The 14,726-nt window shown below is 36.7% G+C and overlaps 1 protein-coding gene across 9 annotated transcripts in view; it reads left to right on the plus strand.

The window, feature by feature from the left end:
- The window catches only part of PPP2R2C (protein phosphatase 2 regulatory subunit Bgamma), a 191,069-nt gene that overhangs the window by 146,555 nt on the left and 29,788 nt on the right, over window positions 1-14,726 (plus strand). For all 9 annotated transcript variants that reach the window (XM_032686087.1, XM_032686088.1, XM_032686094.1 and 6 more), the window contains one exon: window positions 13,759-13,923. In XM_032686087.1, coding sequence (XP_032541978.1) covers window positions 13,759-13,923 — 165 coding nt within the window. The remainder of the gene's footprint in view (window positions 1-13,758; window positions 13,924-14,726) is intronic.

A 14,726-nucleotide genomic window follows, 5' to 3' on the forward strand; every position in this document is an offset into this window, starting at 1 on the left:
GATGATGAATTTAGGAAAAGAGTTGTAGTCCCTAAGCCTCCTTGTCTCTCCCAAGAATTTTCAATTTATGTTACTCTTATCTGAAGCAAAAAAGAAAAGGAAAGCTTCTTCATTTCAAAAATGACTGTAGTAGATGGAAATTCATTGTTATCTATTTAGCAACAATTTGTGATTTATTTCAGGTTGTTTTAAAGTGATCTGACTCTCAAAGCTCTGCAAAACGGCAGTTTTCATTGACTTTTTCTTTTAACTTTTGGGTTTGAGATCTTTCACTTTAGCGTAGTTGTGCATTGAAAATAAATTATTTAGGAATTGCCTATGCAACTGCAGATACCAAATCACTTGGTAACTTGAGGATCATTTACACTGGTGTAGTTCAGTAATTAGTTTTGCTAAGACACAATGAATAGATTGGCAGCAGGTACTGTATTCTTATATAGTTTTTATTCCTAATGCTTATTATTTTTATATCAGCAAAGATGTGTATGAGTGGCAGCAGATCACAGGTCATATACTGAGGCTCAGCATAGGAACAAACTCCAGCATAAAGCTTATAAAGTGCTGCTGATGGGATCAAAACAAAGTGCTGTCCTGTATAGTTATGATGGTGCTTCTGGGTACTTAAGAGAATTATTCAAATCATAAAAAATAGCCCCTCATTTCTGGAAAGATTCTTTGCATTAAGTAAGCAGAAAGTATAAACAATTCATACAGTCTTCTTCTGATGTCTTTTTCAGATGTCCCAGAAAACTAGAGAATGAAGTTCTAGTTTGTAGGGAGGCCTGAGATGTCTTTCATATCTGTCTAAAGTTTTCATGTGTTATCCATACTGACTTAAAGCTTAACTAATGCATCAAGTTTTTAAATGGTTGCCTAATTTGGGCTCTTCCATACAGTATTTTGGGCTTTTTCAGTTAGCATTGTGGACCTGAGAAAGCAAGTATGACTATACCATTTGATCTAACTATAGTAGTTATTGAAGAGAAAGATGTTTTGCTACTGCCGAGGTGAAGTACATATACATTATTTCTTGTCTAAAGTACTGACCTGCAAAAATTCTGATAGTCTTCTTTTATTTTCCTCTTGGTAGGCTTATTTCATGCAATCATTGATTGCATGAAAGTAAAAAACATTTTGTGTTTTCTTTAGTTTTTGGGAGGACTTCCTGATTGTACTGAGAAGTTCACAAATAGTGGTACCCAAAATAAACCCAACTGTAAATCAAGACACAGATTTGTAGTCAGGTATTTGAATTCCCAAATATCACATTTACGCATCATCCAAGGATAAGATCCAAGAACTAGGGAGGGTACTGAATCTTTGTTAGTGAATATTAGAGTTAAAGTAAATTTAATCAATATTTCTGGAGAGAAAAGTATACTGAAAAGCATTTTAGCCTCTTTTATATTTTTTTCATGCATCACTTTGCATTTACTTTATATGATGTTTGTAACATTAAGCCTTAAACTGTTTGCTTAAACAAAGCACAGTAACCACTTCTTTAAGTTAAAATACTAACTTCATACCCCACCTTGCTCACATGTACAAGCAAACTAGGCAGACTTCCAATGTTAAAATTGCATATGCACTAGAAAAGCATATTTTACTATACATTAAATTGAAGAAAGACAGCTCTTAACAGAATAAAACCCAATCATCATTTTAATAGAGCTGATAAGCAGCATTCCTGTATATCAGTGATCGCATAAAGCCTGATTTTAATTTGAACTGTTAGAGATGCTGTACTGGTCCATCCTAATTGGATACATAGTACTTGATAAATAATAATTAAGAGGAGAATAAAAGAGGAGAGAATTCTCTGAATGCTAGACTGGGGACCACACTGGCTCTGTGAGTAATTAAGCAATGCATCAGGCACTTGTTCTTTGTAACCTCTGTAGTCAAATGTGGCCTAAAGTAAAGAATTTTCAGTTTTAAACAAAATAACTCTTGTGACCCTTCTAACCAAAACCATCCTATGATTCTATGACCATCAGAATAAGGATTTTAGAAATGTGGTAGCTGGGAGACTCGTAGAATCACAGAATCATAAAATGGCCTGGATTGGAAGGGACCTTAAAGGTCATCTAGTTCCAATCCCCCTGCCATGGGCAAGGACACCTTCCACTAGACCAGGTTGCTCAGAGCTCCTTCTGGCCTGGCCTTGAACACTTCCAGGGATGGAGCATCAAACTTCTCTGGGCAACTTGTTCCAGTGCCTCACCACACTTACAGTAAAGATTTTTTTCCAAATATCTAATCTAAGCCTACTCTCTTTTAACCTAAGTTGTCATCGTCTCTGAACTGCATAGAATCCTGATAGTAAATGGAGCCTTTCATGAACTCTCAACAGACTCATTTGTAAGAAAAATTCTGTGTGTCCCAAGTGTAAAGTGCCAAGAGGGAACTGCATTTTTAGCATCACTTAAGTGGCTTTGTCTTGTAGACACTAACATAGATGCTTGTTAGCTTCTACAACAGGCACTGACTTGGTTCTTCGGCTTCTGTTAAGGTAAGATTACGTCCAGTTCAGTTACAGTATTATTTCTGATCTGTTCATCATCTATTGTAGAATATCTTAATTGAGTACAGCTTTTAAACTTTTCAGAGTAGGAACAGTTGTATGTTTATATATAGTCTTGTGCAGATTGCAGTCGTTACAACTAGCTGTGTAATTCAAACAATAGATAATAATTATAGCAGTAAGGCTGTGTGAGTGGGGTCTGTAAGGACCCTACAGATTATTTGTTTTCACGAAATACAGAGAAGTCTCAACATCTGTTAGGAAGACCTATAAGCATCTCTAAGTCCAGATTTAGGGTGCTCTGAAAACTGAATAAATTTGCAAAAGTGGTCTTTCAATACTTTCAGGACTTCTGTTAGGTTTTGCTAGAGGACACTCTTTTATCCTTGTCAGAAACAATTGCTTTTAACTATTCTTGCCACCTTAAAATTACTCCTATCTCAGGAATTTGAGTGTCAGCCAGTCAGAGAGAACTGGATGACAGAGCATGACTCACAGCCAAAGGAGGAGTATCAGAGCTAGTTAAGCAGTATTTTAGCATTGAATACCTGTCTGAGACCTTCCTGCCATACAGCTGAAATGTACATTGCAACAAAAGCAAACAGTGCTGGCTGGAGCGTATGGTGTCAATGTCGTCAGGACATGGGATAGTGCTATGGAAATATTCCCTATCTAACCATCCTCTAAAATAAATAAATTGGAAGATTTGAGTCTGACTGTGAAAAAATAATTACAGCTGAGGCCTTTATGTTCTTGGCAACAACCAGTCTCTTCCTTTTTCTGGAGTTGCTTTTAAAGAAGTTAATTTAAGGTGATTTGAGCATAGCTATAGCCTTGGGATAATTGCTGCACTGCAGATTTATTGTTTAATAAAAAAATTAATTTGTGAATCAGAATACATAATTTTCTTACTTATCACTCCTGTCCATACACAACTTGAATGAATACGTATGTGATTACGTTATTCTTTTAATGGATTTCTTTATCTGGCCCTCTGTCTTCTCTAATGCAGTTATCCCCAAATAGAGACCCATATCTATTATTTAGTTTCTGCAGAGGTAAGGAAAAACATAGCCAGAGGCATTAGAATACTGTTGCTTTTTAAAAATGTATAGTGAATTGCAAAAAGGAAAAACAAAATGGACTGGGGTTACTGCAAATGATAAAGAATAGTGTGAAATCATGAGCCTGTAAAAACCATTTCAGCATTCTTTAATAGTACGTTGAAGAGCACAACTGGGATTGCACTGAATTGTTGTGTTTGTAGAGTGATCCAGGCAATGCAACTACTGGAGAGACTTAGAAATTTTAAAATAGGTGCAAACATGTCTTTTCACAGATCTCCACAGAGATTAATTGGGACTTTAGCAAACAAGTTACTGTTTTGTAGCAGGAATGCCTTTTAAAATGCCACTATCTCAAACTTTCTCAAGTTTATTGCTATCAAAGAGAGAAAGAGCACAGTAGAGCTGAAATGAATGTTAGCATGAAATAGAATTTTCAGGTTTTATCCAGAATCTGCAATCCTTAGCAGAGAGGGACTTGGGAACTATGGCATGGAATATTAAATTACAGATAAAGGGTCATGTCATGGATCCGATACTCATCTTAGTAGCGCTCACATTTTTAGTGTAATGTGACTGCAGTCAATGAAGTTATTCCTGTGGAAATGGGTAACAGGATTCAGTCCAAGATTTATTGTCTTACTAATTTTATTTCTTCAGTTGATGAGTTTTAATCAGTATGGTGTCGTTGTGGAAGCTTTTAAATTGCCTGCTTCTGTTTCCCTCTGGATTAATTTCTCACTGAAGCATTTTGAGAATGAGCCATTCTCTGTTGTCACAGGTACAGGTGCTGTATCCAACTTGAAAAACATGTATTATGAATTTATTGAAAGTTAGACAAAAAACCCATTTACACAGTTCTAGGTACAATTATCCGAAAAGATAATGTATAAATAATTTAATCACGTCTGCCAGAGGGAAGAATTCTCTTAAATGAGTCTAATTATTCTTGTTCCCATGTGAGTTTGGACTTGAAATTAACCTTTCAAAGCACAATCTTTTGCAGAGTATTAACATAAAGAAGAAGAAAATATAACTTGCTTTGCTCATTAGCTAAAATATCTTGAAGAGCATTCCATATAAGAACAGAGATGTCATAAAAACACTCACATGGTCATCTTAGGTATTATAGAACTTGAAGTCTGTACTCTGTGTTCTATGTGAGTCATCAAAACCTGAGATCTTGGAATCTTTTCTCACTATTGAAGTAGCCAGAGCACTTTTCATTAATGCAGACATTGCTTTCTTTTCTGTTGTCGTAATAGAAACTGGTAAGGACTGCATGTGAAATTGTAGTAGTTAAGGTAGGTCACTTTTTGGGCCTTTGGAATAGAAATGCTCTGTAAATAAAGGCCATATTAACTTTCATGAAGTTACACCAGCAGAGTTAAGAACAAGTCTAAAACAACTGTTTTGCTACTGACGAGAAGTTACCTGACTTGTTTGGGATCAGTGTTCTGAAAGCACATCAAGCAAACAGACAAAAAGCTGTGAATATTTAACCCTCTTTGCTCTGGAAAATAATCTTGGTGTTTCAAACAAGAATGGAATTTCTCTGCAGTGCCTAGAGACCAAGCTGATGGGTGTTTTTGTAAATCTTTTCAAATAAATTAAGCAATTAGGATATAAGTCCTGCCCCAAGGTTTTGATCAGGTGTCTTAGGTAATGTAATATAAACTATTTGAATGTAAGCTTTTATTAGGATTTTTATAGTAGCTATTTTTTAGAAGTGGCTGCCTATTTTTGAAGATAGCTTTATTTCACTATTCCCATAACAAGCATACAGGGAGGAGGAAGAGCTTTATGTTCTAAAAAGCACTTCTGGCTAGCTAAATTTAGCAAAAAATGCATCCTTTGTGACTTTAATTGCAACTTCAGTTAAAATACAGAATTATTCTGCTCTATTAGGGTGCAAATATTACTGTATTGGGGTTTTCTGAAAGGTATATGAAGAAATAAGTTGCCTATGGGGAAAGAAAAATCCCCACCAAAATGCTCTGAGGAGTCTATACCCGCCAGCTGGAAGTTCTGTGTCTGTTTTTTAAGAACAGATCTTCCTGAGCTTCTTCTTAATAATAATCAAGAAGAAATTTCTTGACGGAATTACCTGTTAGTGCATGAGTTAATCATTAAAAAAAAAAAAAAGAAGGAAAGAGACATTTTATCTCTTATTTCCAAGTTATGTGGGAAACAATCCCTGGCTATTTTTAAGATGGGATTTGGGAAGTTATATATATATTGTATTTCTCTGTAGTACCAGGAACTCTATTCAGCAAACTAAGTAGATCCCTCAAAGTTTTCTGTTAAATGTCTAATGGATTTCAGAAAAGCAGGTTTGTGAATGATATTATACAGCTGTTGTTTATAAATTGTCCTTGCCTTATTAATGTTGAAAGTTGCACTCTTTTCTTGGAACCCTTGCTAGTAGGTAGTACATGTTGCCGTTTACTATCCTATGTAGAACAGAACTGCTGAAGAGAAGTTAAGCTGGGAGACTTAGTAGGGCTCTTCTGTTAATAATTTATATGTACCTGAGGTTCTTCTGGTATTTATATTCCAAATGTGGGACATTCAACGTCCCACAGCAGTTTCAGACAATTCATATGCAAATGTGTTAACTAAATATGACTTTGGAACCTTTCAGTGATTGAGTACCTTACACAGAGAAATGCAGATGTGCATTTATGAAGGCAGGTCTTCGTCTGTTGATTCATCCACTTAATTTTCCTTTCAGCTGTGTGTGTGCAGATAATGATTTCTTTGCTCTTGAAAATTTGAATCTGCATGTGGTTGTCACTAAAGCAGGCACATGACTGTGTCTACAGATGAAAATGCGGGCGTTCTGTTCAAAAAAACAAGCCAAAAATTCCATTCCTAAATAAATTAAATTTTTCCAGTATCAAATTCTAAATTCATTATTCTCTAAGTAAGTCACTGGTTGCAGTATGTATGAACAGGCCTATCTATGACAAAATTTGGATGTGACTTGCACCATTTTGCACCATTTTAAATGCTCTTTTTCCTAGCAGTTGCTAGCAATTGGTACTCTACAGTTCTTACTTTTAACGCTTATTCAAATGTTGCACCTAGTCCATAGACAGTTTCTCCTTACATATTAGGAGATATAAGGAGATATGTTTTTCTTCAACTTGCATACAGCAAAGTCTGTGATGTTTACTGCATGTATGGCAGTAAAAGCAATTTCCTGAAATTTGACAAAGTACATTTAAAATATGTTGATTCTTTTTTAAAGTAATATTTATGTAATCAAGTTTTGGGGCTTTCTTGCTGCTATCTCTTTTTATTCTCCTAAAATAATAGGAATGTGAAGTAATTCTGATATTGCAAAGATAGAAGTGAGATCTCTCAAATTCAGAATGAGTCTTTAGACTATTCTGCATTCGCGGGGGAGGAAGTTCCAAAAGACAAATGTAACAGTGAGAATAATAACCTCTCAAAACCAACTAACCAAGAAGAGAACTGAGCAAATACTCATGTAGCTGGACTACTATGGATAGGTAGGAGAGAGACCAATAGATCAGAATGCAGAGCTATTGCTCTTGCTGGCCCTTAAACTGACCTTTGCCAAACCTTTGCCACTTCATGCCTCAGTTTCATTCTCTGTAAAACATTAACACTGATACTAACTCTCCTTTGCTTTAAACTTAATGAATGGAAAATGTTTTTAATACTACTTTTAATTTCTTGTCAAGTATCTCCAATTCCAGATGAAACTTCAGATGCGAAGTCCAGGAGTTGCAGTTTTGGTTCAGAAGTTTGATATTTAGGTTCTGTTCCTGGCTTCCTGTTCAACCTTGGTCTTGAGGGACTGTGGTTTCTTTCAGCTGCCAGTTAAACCAGTAACCTATTCCTACCTGAATAGCTAGAAAGTTTATTCCTACTGCAGCCTCTTAACTATGACCATGTCTTTTCTTCTCTTACTAACAGCTCTTTTTCGTCCAACTTAGGCTGTAATCCTTGACGTAAGAAACCTCAGAAGTCCACAGAACTGTGTTAACATTACTTAATCTCTTCTTCATATGCACTCCATATGTATTCTTTCTGTCATGGGCAATCCCTTTATTTTTTGTTTGCACAGCACCTAACCTAATTGTCTGTGGTTTGCCTTCCACATAGAGCTAACAGGCCCCATAATGGGTTTTACTTTTTCAGTGTCTGATAATCCTGATATGAGGAAAAATACAAAAGCCTTTGTATTTTTACAATAGCACTGTTTAAATGCCTTTGATGAAGACATTTTGTTGCCAATCAAAATCAAGCCATTTAAATTGGTATGTTCAGCAAATCACCACCAGCATGAGACTGTTGCCAATTCCCAACTCCAGTATAATGTCTGAAGAATCAAAATTCTTCCACTGCTCAGTAGAGTCATTGTTATAATGACCATGGAATTAAAAGTGGAATTGGGCTGACATTGTCCTGCTAAGTAATTTTCAGGTATGGATCAATACCTTGTATTAACAGATACTAGGTTCAGCTGGAAGGAGCACACACTTATGCAGCAGTTTCTGCTTTTGTGGTTCACAAAAGTCAAGTGGTACAGAAAATGTAATTGCAACTCTCTGAGCTTATAATAAAACCCATACAGTACATGCTTTTAGTGGAGCAGTGGGCAAATGCTGTGCGATGGAAGGCATTGACACTGTGGTTACTGGGAGTACTTAGAATATAAATACTGGGTCATCTCTTTGCCTAAGGTAAAACACTGGAATTTGAAGAAAAGGCCAAATCCATTAACCTATTGACAATTCATTCCAGAAACCCTTGACTCTTGGACAACAGGTCTGAAATAGAGATTCAGAAGCTGGAGCCTATCCAATGCTTTCCTTACTGTCAAGATATGCCTATTGTAGAACTGTCATTCAGCAGTGAAACCATACAGTGTATCTATAAGAAATGAGAAGAAACAAATAAGTTGATGGTTATTTAAAGGTTAGGACTTGCTTCTTTCATTGATAATAAGATCAATGTAATCACATTATGATGTTGTCAGCCATACTGAGGTCTAATTCTGTCCCTGGTCCCCCTGATGTACACAACCTGGAAGAAAACTGGAGCCATTTGGAATTAATTTTCTCAGCTAGCACGTGGTATAGGAATGATATAACCATCATGTAGGAAGTGTAAAGCTGGTAGAGCTTGATTTGCAAGCATCACGGTTCCCTCCTTGTAATGAAAATAGTTTGCACTAAATGACTAACAGAGGAAACCACTCAGAGAAATGCTTATATTAAAAGTGTAGAGCCTTAGCAGGGCCACAGTAATCAATTACTCTAAACTGAAACCCTGGCAGCTTCTATGAATTGCTATTGATTTCATCTACTAGTCAGTGAGTCTTTCTAGGACTAGGCTGAAATGTAGGTGTGAGATACAGACAAAATAAGGAGCCTGAACAAACCTCAGTGGAAAACACAGAGAACAGCCAGGTTCGGTAAGATATGTTATGCTGAAGGTTATTTTTTGAAAATGCCTAAAAATTGCAAAAACTTAAGTCCCACGCAGGGATAAAAATGAAGTGTCATATCAGCATATATTGAAAAAAGAAAGATGAGAATTTTGGTTATTTTCTGAAGTTACTATGGAAAATTTTGTCTGGCTTTCTAAAGAAAGCTTTTCTTCTCCTCCATTGCAGTTGAATAAAAGAGGGAGGGGACAAGTAATATTTTTTCTGTAGCCTTCTTCTGACCATAAAAATTATTTCCTTCTTGCAGTTAACCCACAAGTCATATAAAAATTATTCCGAAACAATGATAGAAGATTCAGTCCTTTATATGCCATAGCTTGTGAGTTGCAAATTTGTTCTCTACAAAATTTGGTTTCTTGTAGAATTCCTTGATGGTTTCAGAAGGATGAAGCAGCTATTTCTTTATGCATACTGTTCACTTCAAAGGGAATTTAATCTATTTTCAGAAGACTGCTATGTTTCCATTATCATACAAGGAAACTTATTCTGGGACGTTTTTCGCTCAGCAGGAATCCTATGTATTTCCACATTCTCATTATACATGTTTTGGCATGAGCATAAAGCAGGCATGCTCATTTAAATTCTAGCTGATCAAGAGGAAAAGTCTGATTAAAGTGAGTTTTGGATCATGGTGAGGGTCAAGTTGGCAACCTGCAATAAAAGGAACTTTCTGGAGTGACTTCTCCCAGAGGGGTATATTTGTGTTAGATCGGTGGCCCAGAGGCAGTGGAACAAATTTTCTTCCTCCTGTTAGCCTTATTTTGCTATCAGCTGCACGACAGCAGCACAAAATACTGGATTAGAACTAAACATACCATATCACTGATTCGTGCACTCAGATCACATCCCTCACACTGCATATCGCTGTGGGTCGTTAATCGTGCCTTTCCTCACGCTCTTTCCTCCTTCCTCTGACACTGTTTTTTTTCCCCCTCTCCCCTCTCTGAGATCTTTCCCTAAAGCCTCCTTGCAGTCAGGCCTTGTCCTGCCTCCTTTCTCTCCTATGTTATACCTCTGTTCTTGAATAGTTTGGGGAAAGCAACATAGACACTCAGCCAAATTAAGGTTACATTGCCGTAGAGTGGCTTTGTTGCCTTTCCCAGAATTAACTTCCTGGTCTTTTAGTTTTACTAACCCATCTGTAAGACCATCATCTCTCACCATTGTGGTCACCAAGTGTACTAGACCTTTCATTTCCATTTTGCTGTGAACAGCAAGTCTTCTATGTAGATTTCCTATAGAAAATCTTCACAGCTTTATTCTGTTTCACTGAACCAAGCAATGGAGGAGAGACCTGGTATGTCAGACAGCAAATACTGAGGGGGGACAGACTTATTCTGTTCTTTGTGAGCAAGAAGATATTTTCTGTTCTCTGTTTTAATGTTAATGAATTAAAAAACTTCCAGTGCTTTCCAGCCCATTGCTGGCAAGATGTCAGTTCAACCTTCCCTTAGTGCAAGCATCTATCAAGGATTAAAATGCCTCATTCTTGACAAGCATGTGTGAGAGTCAAAGCAGAATGAAAATCTTTTTAATTTTCTTAGGGGAAATTCCTACCCTGTTCAGGCACAGGAACACCAAGTTTTACAGGACAACAGAATTATATCCTAGTACACTGCCAGTGGTGAACTGAACCCTCTGTTCTTTCTGTCTTAGATAGCTTTGGTCTTAGGAGTTTTGTCCATACTCTGAAAATTAACCAGATTTACAACAGGAGTCAGATGTGACTGGTATTTCAGAGGTGAGTGAACTGAGAGAGAGGGACCGTGCCCCACTCAAGACATCCTTCCATGAGATACAATTGCAAAGGAAGACAATAGTGTAGGAGACAACTCTACAGATTTATGCCGTTGGAATACTTTTCTCTGTAGCAATGGAATTTTAATTTAATCAGTTTCTGCCAGATTCCCTCTGCTTTGAGCTTTTCAAGTTCACCAAAGGGCTTATTTCTGAAGCACACTGTCTGGTCCAATTTTTTTTTTAAAATTTATTTTTTTTCCTGCCATGCAACATTGTGCTTAAAAGGAAGAAAAAGACACAAAGGAAAGATAGAAAAGTAGAAATGAGAAGTGTCTCATGGGACATGCTTGCCCTTACCATGTCGTGCTAGTTTAAATACAGTTTCCGTACATCACATGTCAAGCTGTACTTGATTGTTTTCAAATAGATGGCAAAAATCATGAGAGGAGGAAAACGTTCCTTTGTGTGACATATTATTCTTTTGATATATTGGGTTCTGTAGCTGTCAAAACAAAGGCTGTTTTTCCATCTATTATTACAAATGCATTTGGGGTAAATCTCCTCTGCAACTCTCCATTCCTTTGATTGTTTACTTCAGTAGAGTGTTATTGTTTTAATTTTTCTAAATCTAACGAAATGATGAATTTTCAGTGGTGCATTTTTGCTGTGATCCTCAGTAGGCAATGAGGTTTTCTCAGTGGAGATTTAGATCACATCTGGAAATGCAGTCTGTTTCAAGTATTTTCTGCTTTTCTGGCAGGAGAATGGAATATTTAATTTCATTATTCGACATAGGTTTATTCATTTTACGCAATGAAGGGAGATTCATCAATAGTGTCTTCAACATCCAGAAAAATGATACTTGCCATGACTGTTTCACATACTCTATTTATATTTTATATCTTTTTCATCACTCAGCAGTTATTCATCTCTCTACTGAGAGGTGAAATTCTTTTATTGAGCTACTGTAATTTCTCTGAACCCCAGAAAGCAATTCAGTCTCTGAAAGCAATTGCTTTTACTTTAAGATATTTCTTGAGACAGATTCACCAAATACAAATAACTGAATAAACGTTATTTTTTTCTGTTGATTTTCAAGAATGTTTAGTGATGCTTTATAAAGGAGGTAAATCAGTGTTTTTCTATCTTAACATTTATTGCACTAATATTAATCAGGATGGATTCTTGGAGATGAATGCAAGCATGATAGTACAAGTAAGTAGGAATGCAGTTAAAATGCAACATTAATTCATTCCCAGTTGTTATTAAATGTCATAAGATATTAATAGTTTTGCTGATATTTTCCTTGGTGTAAAAAAAAAAGGCACAACAGTGTGATGCAAAGTCATCAAGGTATTTATCTCTGAATATTTTATATTATTTCAGTATAGTGTCTTGGACCTGCATTTTTGGGAAAGATCAAAGTATAGAGTGTAAAGGTGGTGATAGACTGTGCCCCATTCCCACAGAAATCAATCAAAGGTCTTCCATTTCAGAAGTGGGCACAGTGGGAACAGAAACAGGCTTAATACCACAATATATGATTTCTCTTGCCATCAATAAAACAGATTTTCTCAGTTATCTTATCCTCTGAGATGCTTAAATTTTGAATGTCAGCTGATTCAAATTTTATGTTCGGGGAATCCAAGCACTGAGATGATTTGTGTTTAGGGCCCTGAACTGGGATTCAGTAGATCTGGGTTTGTTCTGTCATGCATTTCCCGTGTGATCTTATGCAAATCCTGTATTGCCTCTCTCACAGCCACATTGGTAAAATAGGGTAATGTTACTCTTCTTCTTGTTCGAAGGATTTGTTAACATTTGGATGGCTTATCTACAGCAGATTGCTGAGGGCCATGTGAAAATGTACAATCTTATTTAAATGTAGTACTTTACATATATATCCTTCTTTCATTTTGTGCTTCTGTATCTATTGCTCTTTTACAGCCCCCTCATGGGACTCTTTCATTCTTTTCTTTATAAGCAGTCTTCCACAGACTGGCCTTCTCCTCCAAATACATGCTAATCAGGTCCTGCTTTTTAAGCTCACCAAGGCAGGTAATATATACCTGCCACAGAGACACAAGTGTTGGAGAGGCACCATGTGAGCTGTACTTCATGTGGATGTTCTTTGGTGATCTAACTGACAGGTTTGTTCTTGAGAAACTTGATCTTTGATGTATTTTTGGTCCTGGTAATGTTCACTTAAATGATTCAAATGTACAATTCTCAGTCACAGAAATTCGTATTGATTTCAGTAATGAACATCATTTACATAGAAACCCAAGAATGCAATTTCATATACTTCTTTTGTAAGTATTCAAATGGCAAACCTAATACTGTGCAGAGTTTGTTTTTGAACAAATTGTATTAGTATGCACCCAAAACCATTTCCATAAATGCTTCTCTGTTTTCCACGAGCCTTTGCAAAAAAAAGTACCTTTTTTGAGGCTTTTAACTTAAACTACATGTATTTTTTTAGCTTAAATTGCTTGATCATAAAAGCTAGTGAGCCTTCCCTGGAATGAACAGACCTGAGCTGTGCATTGTTCCCTATCAGTCAGTGTTATCTGGGATAGAGCAGTGATTTCAATAGCAAATGCAGGAGATATAGCTACATGCTCTGTTAGTTTCAACGAAGGTGAGAATTCTGTATCCTTGGAATACTGTTTCTTTGATGTCCTTGCACAGCATGGACAAATGTTGACCTGCTGATGGCATCTGCTGTAAAACCATGCACACTTTGAGTTTGATGTTGGTCTTTGAGTTTGGTGTAAGTGGGGCAGGTACGGAAATTTAAAAATGCACCACTGCCAAACAAATGAGTATATTTTTACCTAAAAGTGTTTCATGTGTGCACATTTACGTGCTTCCTTCGAGGAGGCAGTAAGAGTTGTGGTTTACCTGCAGACAACTGCATTTTCCTTGATGAAACTTCCATTCAGACATTGTAGATATAAAGCCAGCCAATATGGAGGACCTGACGGAAGTGATCACAGCCTCTGAGTTCCATCCCCACCACTGCAATCTCTTTGTCTACAGCAGCAGCAAAGGATCCCTGAGACTCTGCGACATGAGGGCATCGGCTCTCTGTGACAAACATTCCAAGCGTAAGTCCTTGCTTCATTGAGCCCCAGATGTCATTGAAGTCTTATTATTCAGGGACAGCATGTAGATGTGTGCAAACCCCGGTGTATTAGTTTCTCCTTTGCAGGCACATTGGAAAACAGCGAAAGGAAGAAAATTTTTTTTTATCTGTACAAGTATTAGCTGTGAACTTGATAAGAGTCATATCTGTGACTGGTTGTCTTTACAGTTCTTATTGCAGGGATCAGTGAAGAACCCAGAACTCTCTGGCAAAAGAGAGAGGATTCCTAACAAATCAAAGAGGGGGGGGCAGTATTTAAGTGAGTGAGCATAGTGTTTTGAATACACAACTACTGTTCTGAGTATTGCAGCAAGTAAATTTTGATTGTCAAACTGCCTTCAAAATTTTGAATCCATTTTCATGGATTAAGAAATATTAGTGTCCTACCTAAAAATGTAGTCCTGCATTCCCTAATATGTATTTTTTCAATAACGTGCCTGAACAGATTCAGAGGAAATGCAGTAAGAAATATTGAAGGGGAAAAAAAAAGAGAAGAAAAAGTTACTGTTTTGGCATAGAAGGTGTCATTTGTCCTAAGTGATTTTATGTAGTCTGTGAAACTTTGATATGAACCACCAATTCATGACCGTTCATATCTGAAACCTACATAAGAATAAGGAAGCAAAATGTTAAATTTTTTTCTCAAAGTAAGGGTTGAAGGAAAATGCATGTTCATAATGTCTTACTATCAGCTCTTTATGTTCTAGGGAGGACAGACTATGGTTCATCAGTAGTCTGGAAGCCTGGGCACTTCACTTTGTGCAA

Source organism: Chiroxiphia lanceolata, chromosome 4, assembly GCF_009829145.1.
Source record: "Chiroxiphia lanceolata isolate bChiLan1 chromosome 4, bChiLan1.pri, whole genome shotgun sequence".
NCBI lineage: Eukaryota > Metazoa > Chordata > Aves > Passeriformes > Pipridae > Chiroxiphia > Chiroxiphia lanceolata.